General features: G+C 43.7%; 1 protein-coding gene across 1 annotated transcript in view; it reads right to left on the bottom strand.

Annotated features, from left to right (window-relative positions):
- Positions 1-409: 409 nt before the first annotated feature.
- Positions 410-10,850, bottom strand: part of HCN4 (hyperpolarization activated cyclic nucleotide gated potassium channel 4) — a 103,657-nt gene continuing 93,216 nt past the window's right edge. Inside the window, exons 7-8 of the mRNA XM_063445899.1 lie at positions 3,419-3,583; positions 410-2,349 (exon numbers count right to left, since the gene is read on the bottom strand). Of these exons, the coding sequence (XP_063301969.1) occupies positions 1,247-2,349; positions 3,419-3,583 (1,268 nt within the window). The 3' untranslated portion in view covers positions 410-1,246. The remainder of the gene's footprint in view (positions 2,350-3,418; positions 3,584-10,850) is intronic.

The following is a 10,850-nucleotide window of genomic DNA, read 5'->3' as shown; positions in this document are numbered from 1 at the left end:
AAAATGCTTTCCTATGAGACTGGCTGAATGCGGGCGCGGCTCGTGCCGCGCATGTGCATTCAGCCGATGACGGGAAAGGAGGAGGAGAGTCCAGCGCTGGAACAAAGGTTATGGATTAACCCTTTCCTCCCCCTAGAGCCCAGCGGGAGGGGGACCCAGAGGGTGAGGGGGACCCAAGGAGTATGTTTTCCTGGCACTATAGTGTTCCTTTAAGGAAGCTAACATTTAAAGTGTCACTGAGTCCTTTTGTATGTTAATGATTATACTTCCCCCTCGTCCCCCTGAGCCTCTTGACTTTATTTATACTTCTTATCTTTTCTTCCATGTGTCGGATCTCAGTACTCGTTCTCCGAGTACTCGTTGCTATTCTGTGTGATTACTTGGACTAATGGATTGTGGGTAAATTAGCTAAGCTCCTCCCGTTGCAAAAAAATGCCAAAAATCACACTCCCTGTAAGAAACAAAGTATTTGCTACTAATTCTTGTACATAACTAAAAAAACAAAGGTGGATTTCAAATAAATAAAAACAAGGATAAATAGAGGAACAAAAAAAATGATTAGTTTAAACGTAAAAACCAGGAAAGTGATAGAGCTGCTTTAAGTATTATTTCACTTGGCAAGCTGACCTACATTTCATAATGATTTTGGCAAGTCAACCTGTCTTCAAAAGGATAATACTGGAAAAAAGAATAGTGACCAAATGAGGATTTTCTTTTTCTCAGATAAATTTGCATAATTTCCCTTAATTATAGTTAAAGGCGTGTAGCATGTTTCCCAAATTACGACTGAACAACAGTTAAATCTGTTTATCATATAGTGAATTTACTCTGCCGATTTGCTGGGGCAGTAGCTGATTGCACTTGACATGTATTCAAGTACCATCTATCTCCCTTACTGGTTCACCTAACTCAATGGTGCACCTTTCCCTGTAGATATAAGGCAATCTTGTGATCCAGCTCCTGTAGGGAGGGAACTGGGGACTGAATTCAGGAACCAATGCAATGTCACACTTTGTGTACGCTTTTCAGCATGTATAAACTTGCTTTGTTGGTTTAAAATAATTGTCTGTATTTATTTATAGTCCAATTTTACTACAAAATATGTGCTCACATTCCTCCTGATTTTCCTCACTGGAACATTAGAGCACTCTTTAGATTTCCAGGGTGCGTTAATACAATAAGTTTGCGCAGGTATGTGGCTGGGACATGGCATTGTTATTCTGCAGATCTTTAGCAATGATCATGGTCATAGATTAGAAGGGAGTTTAGAGTACACAGGTAGATCTTCTCCACTAGCGCCCCTTACACCAAAACCTAATTCTGAGGACCCTTTTCGTGGTAAAGTCACATGGCGTGATAATTCTGAGCTGCCAACCCTAGGGAGCAAGGTGAAGTCGGGTGTGAATTGCTGTGGAAAATGAGGGGAACCTGGTGCTGGCTGGGGTAAGGAGGGCTGTGACACAGAGATGGGCCGTCCATCTTGCCTGAGCCTGTTAAGGGGAAGGGAAACACAGCTGCTTGGATGAGGGGAAATTGCAGCAGTTTGTGGAAGGAGAAGAGATCGCGAAGAACCGCAAACCTGAATGGTCCGGACAAGGCCAGGACTAAGAGTGGAGGGAGAGCTCCCAACAGAGTCTGATTTCTGTCCTGGAGGGGGTAACACCCATAGGGGCTCTGAACCTCCAGGTATAGTGGGACCTGGTAGCTGTGTATTGACACCCTGACATTGTCCAGGAGAGGGAGAAGGGAGTTGCTGGTATGATTGTGATAGTCCTTGTTTAAAGGAAGTAAGAGTGGTGTCTGCTCTTGGTGGCCACTTTGTAGACTCAAATGCAGTTGGTGGAGTGCAGGAAGGGCCTGGCTGCTGTGATGCCCTTCTTTCCACACCTGGCATAGAAAGTGGGGGTCTTGGACTTACACAACCCACCGCAGAAAAGCCTGCTAGCTGGTGCACATGAAAAGAAGACTGCTGCAGCAGTGTCAGTTCTGCACCTGGTGGGTGTGTGGAAATTTGGGCTCTTTGAAGGTGACGAAATCCACGTGCTGTGGCACCTAGAGCAGATGGTGGAGGTCGAAATATAGTAGCAGGTAGTCGCTGCTGGGTAAGAGGAATGGCCACTGATGTGGTGGCAGCTGCAGCCTGTAGAGGTGCCTGTACAAGCGGTGTCCAGATAACTGGAGTTGGTGGTGTTGCTGAAGTGTCCTCTTCTGTTTGGGTGCAACGAGGTCCTTGCGCCATCTCACGGTCATGTTGCACAATCTGCTGTATGATCTCGTTTTCCTGGTAGTTTAGTACCCCAGAGCGGAGGTCATGCTGCACTTTATGCAGGAGAATAGAGTTCTTTTTACCTGCAAAATGTAATGAAGAGCAGTTTTTGAAAATATCTATTGTTGAATCAAAATTATGGCTATGGTGATTGCAATATATATCATAATATGAACCTGTTAATTCTACATAAAGGTAAACAATAAGTTGGCAAAATAAAAATCCAACTTCATTTTTTTGGCATTTCATTTGGCAGTGTGTGTCTGCTCATCACAACGCATATTTTATAGGGGAAAAATAAAATGCTCAGATAAACATATACAGGATTATTCACTAAAGTTGAAATGCTCAGAGTCCAAATAGGAAAAAATAATTTGGTGCATCCGAGGGCATGCAGAACCTGAAAATCAGGATTATTTCATTATGGACCTAACTAACTATTGGGATGATAAAGTCCTCCTTTAACCTCCATCTGACATGCCAAGGGCTGGCGAATGTACTAAACATTAATATGAGAATAAGATAATAATACTGGACAATATTAACTAGAAGGGGAACCTGGAGGTGGTCACCCCACAGCCCACAGCCATTGGAGCTTCTGGCTCTCAGACCTTACAGAATAGGCTGAGATTGGTGCGTGTCAGACATCAAGTAAAAAATCAAATGATTCTAACATTGTTTAATTAATGGCACCATAACCTTTTAAGTAAATATGAGAATTGTAATTACAGTTGAAAAGTGGTAATTTTAACAGAATTTTGACATACTGGATCACATTTGGTCCTTATCGAATAACTCTTGAGTTTTCTATGTGGTGGGTAAAAGGCTAGTATGGAGACACATTAGAGACATTCTAATGGTTTGTGAATATTCGGGCAGCATAAAATAAAAACAAACAAACAAAACAAAAAGTTGGAAAGATCTCTCCAATCCACCAGGGTGTTTCATTCCATAGTCACAGAAGATCTGTCATAACATTTTATATATACATTTACATATAACCTTGTTTATTAATACTATAACAAACTGTCAAATTTTGGTTCGTAAATTTTTTTCGAGTTTTTAAACTGTTACCATAAAATTGGCACACCAAAATACACTTATAAGGAGCGAGGGAATTTAGATTTAAAAATGTTTACAAAATATACTTGCCGATTCTATCCAGTCTATCTAGTGCAACACTCTCAAAGGCACGCCTCATCATGGGGTATTCCTCCAGCACCTCGTTGAAATGATCGACGCTCAGAGAGTACAGTCGGCAGTATGTGTCGGCCCTCACACTTGCTGTGCGGCGACCTCGTGTCAACAGGCAGATCTCTGAGAAGAGAGTAACAGAAAAATGTTAAACTTAAAATGCCATTGTGTTACTAGTTTCATAAAGCTGTTGCTATTTATATAACTTTATACATTTATGAGCACAGTATATACAGTTACTCGCAATAAGCACCAGTCATTGAGAGTGTCAGCTGATGCTAGTGCCCAAAGCTTCCCATTGATTCCCCACTCTGCTCAGTACAGAGGTTGATCAGAGAGCATCTTAAAGGAACACTATATTGCTACTATCAAGAGTTCTTCCATCTCTGTGGCCACCCCGAATTAAAAACTCTTCCACTTACCTGATTACAGTGCCGAGGTCCCTTTAATAAGTTCAAGTATTTGGGTAGGTACCCTAGTATTACAATGCCCAAACCACCCTATGATTAAGTAGAAGATTGGTGAAAATGTAATTGTACAAAGTTAATTGAGTAACATGATGTCTATTTCTTTTCATAATATATGAAAGTTTGTACACCACTTAATACATACCTTCCGACATTTCAAATGGACAAAGAGACTTTAATTTTAGGGGTTTTAATGGAGGGGTGGCCATGGGCGAGGCTGTTCTGAGAAGAGTTAAGTGACTTACTGGTAAAAATGTATGCAACTAAATGTATCCTCTTTACAGACTGATGTCTAAACACATTTATTGTAGTTTAAAGACACATTACTGTGCATATTAATGATGTGGAACTCTGTTATATACACAGACGCACCAACAATACTAAGCTCCTAAAAAAGAGGGACAATAGGATATAACAGAGGAATGTGGGCTCCAAAATAGGGACTGTCCCTACAATATATAGGGACACTAAACATAGCAATCAGTAAGCTTTGTGACATATTTCTAACATCATGTGGTATGAACTCACGACAGGGTGGTAGGTAGGCCATAATGTGAAAAGGAGGATTGTTAGACAGGTGTTTTGTGCGTGCTAGGCTAAATGGAAACAAAGTTGGATGCAGGGCAAGAGCCTGGGGCTAGAACTGTACCACCTAACCTAGAATTCTAACCAGAAATACTTTGTCATACTACGCCTATCTTTTTAGTGTTCTTTCATGGTGTCTTTGCATATCACCAGTGTCGGCTCCCTAATTAGAACCACCACTGCAGATTCATAGCATATTACATGCGTTTTATATAGTTACCAGACATTACATTTCTGTTTCTTGTATTCGCTATAAATGTTGTGCATGGTAAAAACTGCCCTACTGTAACTCTCTGATAACTAAACAGTGCTTGCTAAGACATGAAAGGAAAGGCAATCACAAAACAGTTATCAAACTATTTGTAGTCAGCATATTCTATCATAGCTCCGTACACTTATATGCAGGCACAACATCACTAGCCAACACAGATTTGAATTTTTTTTACCATTCTATTATTAGAACTTTTAAACTTTTATGCAAAAGATAAAACAAGAATGGAATGTTTGCAGTATACATGCAGAGTAAAAAAAAAAAAAAAACAATGCAGTAGCAATATAATATTATTTGTCCCTGTGGTGGTGGAACACATTTGTGTTGAAGTTCAAAGATGTGCAGTTCACTCTGATCTTTCCAGAGAACCAAGAAAGGCTAGACAGAAAGAAAGGTCATTAATCCCCAGGTATAACTAATTGTCAGGGTACCTGTGGTCTCTACCTCCGAAAGAGGTAGAGACTTAGCTGTTCCTCCATCCAGACGGTCTGATGGCTCCCTTCCCCGCGGTCTATCCGGTCATGCTAGGCCGGCCGCGAGGGAGTGACTGCCTTTTACAGCATCTAGGCAGGAAGTAGTCATCAGGACACTCCCCCGGAACAACCTGTCAGTCAATGGCTGCAGGACCAATCAGGACGTCTTGGGGGCGTGGTTACTGCTCTGAACAGGGTATTTAACAGAGCTTCTTTCATTAGCTCATTGCCCTGTCGTGGTTCTAGCTTGTTCTAGTCACTCAGTGCTTGTGTATTCTATTATCCCTTTTGGTTTTGACCCGGCTTGTTTACCTTACTCTGCTTATCTCTGTTACCCTTGATTCGGCTTGTCTCTCGCTTACCTGTCTTCTGTTACCCTCGACCTCGGCTTGTCTTTGACCATTCTATACTGTACTACTTACGTTAGTCCGGCCATTCTAAGGTCCGGTATACGTATCTGGCTACTGTTTGTACTCTGCGTGTTGGATCCCTGTCCCGATCCTGACATTACGACAGGGCCAATGGATCCTGCAAGTACAAACAGTCAGCTGGCTGCTCCTGATCCTAGGTTTGAGGCCATGGATCACAGAATGGATCAGATGGCGCTTGCGCTACAGGCTCTATTAGCTTGTGCCAATAAACCACCAGAGGAGATACGTAATACCCCTGTTTCTCCTGTCGGTTCAGGTCTAGAGGTAGCCACAGTGGGTGCTTCTTCTCACATTACCCCCCCAGTACGCTATGGTGGGGCTCCTGAGAAGTGTCGTGGTTTTTTAAACCAAATTAGTATCCACTTTGAATTGCAACCTCGCTCTTATCCTACAGATAGGGCAAAAGTAGGATTTATTATCACCCTACTCATTGAGAAAGCTCTGAGATGGGCCAACCCACTATGGGAGAACGATAATCCATTAGTTTATAACTATAACGCATTTGTAGCTGCTTTTAGAAGAACATTTGACCCTCCAGGTAGAAAGGTTAATGCAGCCAGATTACTGTTGCGCCTGAGACAGGAGAACCGAACACTGGTGGATTATGCACTAGAGTTCAGGTCTCTGGCGGCAGAAATCAAGTGGAATGAGCAGGCGTATATGGATGTATTTTTGAATGGCCTATCTGATGTAATCCTTGATGAGGTTGCTACCAGAGAACTCCCTGAGAATTTAGAGGATTTAATTTCGTTCATCTCTCGTATAGATGAACGTCTAAGAGAGAGACAGAACACTCGAGAGGGGAACCAGAGACCTTCTTTTAGGTTAGCTCCCGCTGTTCCAAGTCCTGACTCCACGATATCTTTGCTTACTGAACCTATGCAGATAGGGTATACCCGCCTCTCTGAGGAGGAAAGACAGCACAGGAGAAGAGAGGGTTTGTGTATGTATTGTGGAGCCAAGGGTCATTTACTCTCGAACTGTTCTAACCGCCCGGGAAACGCTCGCACCTAAGTCTCTCTAGAGGACAGGCCTTGGGTGTTTCTATTTTGTCCTCTACTCCTGATTATAAAGATCACAGGCTTCTGCTACCAGTTTCCTTAACTTGGGGGAAGGAAGTAGTAAGGGCTATGGCATTGATAGATTCCGGTGCTGCTGAGAATTTTATCGACCAAGCCTTTGCTAGTAAGAACAATTTCCCATCCCAGCAAAGGGAGACACCTTTGGCCGTTGAGGCCATAGATGGTAGACCACTACTAGACCCTGTTATCTTTCGTGAGACCATACCCATTAATTTAAATGTTGGTATCCTGCACGTGGAGAATTTATCTCTTCTGCTCATTTCGTCTCCTTCCGTTCCCATAGTTCTGGGGTACCCATGGTTGAAAAAACATAACCCTATTATCGATTGGGAGTTAGGAGAGATACTCTCGTGGGGCCAGGGCTGCCAGGATCGGTGTTTGTGCAAGGTTTCTCCATTAGCTAATATTAACATACCGGAGAATCCTACTCAGTCCACAGAAAGACAAATACCAGACCTTTACCTAGACTTAAGGGCAGTGTTTGACAAGAAGAATGCCGATTCTTTGCCTCCACACAGGTCATTTGACTGTAAGATTAAGCTTCTACCCGGCACTATGCCTCCGAGGGGCCATGTATATCCTTTGTCTGTTCAGGAAAACTCGGTTCTAGAGGAGTATATTCGGGAGAATTTAGAAAAGGGATTCATCAGGAGGTCTTCTTCTCCGGCCGGGGCTGGGTTCTTTTTCATTAAGAAGAAGGATGGCACGCTGAGACCTTGTATCGATTACCGAGGCTTGAATAAAATAACTGTCAGAAATGCCTATCCTATCCCACTGATTACCGAGTTATTTGATCGTCTTAAGGGCTCCAAAATCTTCACCAAGTTAGATCTCAGAGGGGCTTACAATTTGGTGAGAATCCAGCAAGGTCACGAGTGGATGACGGCATTCAATACCCGGTATGGCCATTACGAATACACTGTTATGCCATTTGGACTATGCAATGCTCCTGCAGTATTTCAAGATTTGATTAATGAGGTACTTAGGGAGTTTCAGCATGATTGTGTTATTGTTTACCTGGACGACATACTAATACACTCTAAGGAGATTGAGACTCACCATAGACAGGTCAGAAAGGTATTACACAAGCTGCTGCAACATGGTCTATATTGCAAATTGGAGAAGTGCAGTTTTGATCAGTCTCAGGTAGACTTTCTTGGATACGTGATTTCTGGGGAGGGTTTTAAAATGGATCCTGTAAAACTTCAATCTATTTTAGACTGGCCCTTGCCCAAAGGACTCAAGGCTATCCAAAGGTTTATTGGTTTTTCCAACTACTATAGGCGCTTCATTAAAGGATACTCCTCTATCATTGCGCCTATTACCAATATGACCAAACAAGGGGCTGATACTAAGTTCTGGTCTAAGGAAGCTCTGGGTGCTTTCAAGACTCTCAAGGAACTTTTTGCCTCGGCTCCCATTCTAGTCCATCCTGATACGACTCTGCCTTTCTTGCTCGAGGTCGATGCCTCTGAGACAGCAGTTGGGGCTGTTCTGTCTCAAAGGTTAGGGGTGGATAAACCGTTACACCCTTGTGGTTTCTTCTCTAAGAAATTTTCTGGGCCTGAGAGCAGATATGACATCGGAGAAAGGGAACTGTTAGCAGTCATTAAAGCCTTAAAGGAGTGGAGACATTTGTTGGAGGGGACCCTACACCCGATTACGATTTTGACGGACCACAAAAACTTGTCCTATATTGGGGAGGCTAAGCGCTTATCCTCTAGACAAGCTCGTTGGTCCTTATTCCTGACTCACTTCAATTATGTACTGACTTACAGACCTGGTTCTAAAAACTCTAAAGCCGATGCATTATCTCGCCAATATGAACCTTCTACTGTACCTGAACCAGTTCTTTCTTCTATAGTTCCGAAATGCAATATCATTGCTAATACGAATCTCAGGATTCATTCTCCATTACTGGCCGAGATCATTAAGTTGCAACATCTAGCACCTAAACAGACTCCTGCGGGCCGTCATTTCGTTCCTCCTGCTCTTCAACTGGAACTTTTACAGTGTTTACATAATAGCAAGATGGCGGGACATCCTGGTATCCGCAAAACTTACGCGTTGATCTCTAAGGACTTCTGGTGGCCTGCTTTACGGAGGGACATTGAGGAGTTCATCGCTGCATGTGAAGTTTGTACTAAAACCAAACAACCCCATACGCTTCCATGTGGATTCCTGCAACCCTTGGAGGTTCCAGAAAAACCATGGTCCTGTTTGGCCATGGACTTTATTGTCGATCTACCTATCTCTAAAAGACAGACTGTTATCCTCACCGTGGTTGACAGGTTTACTAAGATGGCACACTTCATTCCCCTGCCTAAACTCCCGTCTTCTCCCGAATTGGCAGAGATATTCGCTAAGGAGATTTTTCGCCTACATGGGATACCCTCTCAAATTGTATCGGACAGAGGCTCCCAATTTGTTTCCCGCTTTTGGAGGTCCTTCTGCTCTCAACTTGGTATTAAATTAAACTTTTCTTCTGCCTATCATCCTCAGTCTAACGGAGCTGCTGAACGTACCAACCAGAAAATTGAACAATATTTACGATGCTTTGTTTCTGAACACCAGGATGATTGGGTCGGTTTGATTCCTTGGGCGGAGTTTGCACACAACAATCTCGTTTGCGATTCTACTCATTCAAGCCCCTTCTTCATGAATTATGGTTTTCATCCGTCTATTCTTCCTTCGGATTCCCCTTCCCAGGGGGTGCCGTCGGTTGATGTTCATGTTGCCAATTTGAGGAAGTTGTGGGATCAAACTCGACAAATCCTTGTGCACAACTCTATGTTGGTCAAGAAACACGCTGATAAACGTAGAAGGGCGGCTCCGGTCTTTGTTCCAGGTGATAGGGTATGGCTGAGCACGAGGAACATCCGTTTAAAAGTGCCCTCCATGAAGTTCGCTCCTCGTTATATTGGACCCTACAGGGTGCTGACCCGTATCAATCCAGTTGCGTATCGTTTAGCTCTTCCTAATACCTTACGCATCCCGAACTCGTTTCACGTTTCATTGCTGAAACCACTCATATGTAACAGATTTTCCTCCACAATAGCCCCTCCTCGCCCCGTTCAGGTGGAGGGTCAGGAGGAGTATGAGGTTAACTCTATTATTGATTCTCGAATCTCCCGGGGGAGAGTACAATATCTGGTTGATTGGAAGGGATATGGTCCTGAGGAGAGGAGTTGGGTACCTCAGGAGGATGTTCATGCTCCCCGTCTCCGCAGGGCATATCACTCTCGCTTCCCATCTCGTCCCGGTTCATTCCGCCCGGTGGGCGTATCTGAGAGGGGGGGTACTGTCAGGGTACCTGTGGTCTCTACCTCCGAAAGAGGTAGAGACTTAGCTGTTCCTCCATCCAGACGGTCTGATGGCTCCCTTCCCCGCGGTCTATCCGGTCATGCTAGGCCGGCCGCGAGGGAGTGACTGCCTTTTACAGCATCTAGGCAGGAAGTAGTCATCAGGACACTCCCCCGGAACAACCTGTCAGTCAATGGCTGCAGGACCAATCAGGACGTCTTGGGGGCGTGGTTACTGCTCTGAACAGGGTATTTAACAGAGCTTCTTTCATTAGCTCATTGCCCTGTCGTGGTTCTAGCTTGTTCTAGTCACTCAGTGCTTGTGTATTCTATTATCCCTTTTGGTTTTGACCCGGCTTGTTTACCTTACTCTGCTTATCTCTGTTACCCTTGATTCGGCTTGTCTCTCGCTTACCTGTCTTCTGTTACCCTCGACCTCGGCTTGTCTTTGACCATTCTATACTGTACTACTTACGTTAGTCCGGCCATTCTAAGGTCCGGTATACGTATCTGGCTACTGTTTGTACTCTGCGTGTTGGATCCCTGTCCCGATCCTGACACTAATAGAACGGGGACCTATATGACAAAATAAATGTAAATGTAACTTTTTAGTGTTCTTTTTGGATTCCCCACTAGAGGGCAGGAAGGCAGTAGGTCAGGTGTCATGTTCCTACCCCAGCCATTCAATGTTTGGCATCAAATGTTCATTTGTGACTCTGCGGGAAAAAGCACTTAATCATATACATTTCTACATCACACTGATTGTGTATTGTTATTGT

Source organism: Pelobates fuscus, chromosome 3 (genome assembly GCF_036172605.1).
Source record: "Pelobates fuscus isolate aPelFus1 chromosome 3, aPelFus1.pri, whole genome shotgun sequence".
Classification (NCBI taxonomy): Eukaryota; Metazoa; Chordata; class Amphibia; order Anura; family Pelobatidae; genus Pelobates; species Pelobates fuscus.
Note: the sequence above shows the minus strand (reverse complement) of the source record. Positions and strands in the feature narration are given on the sequence as shown.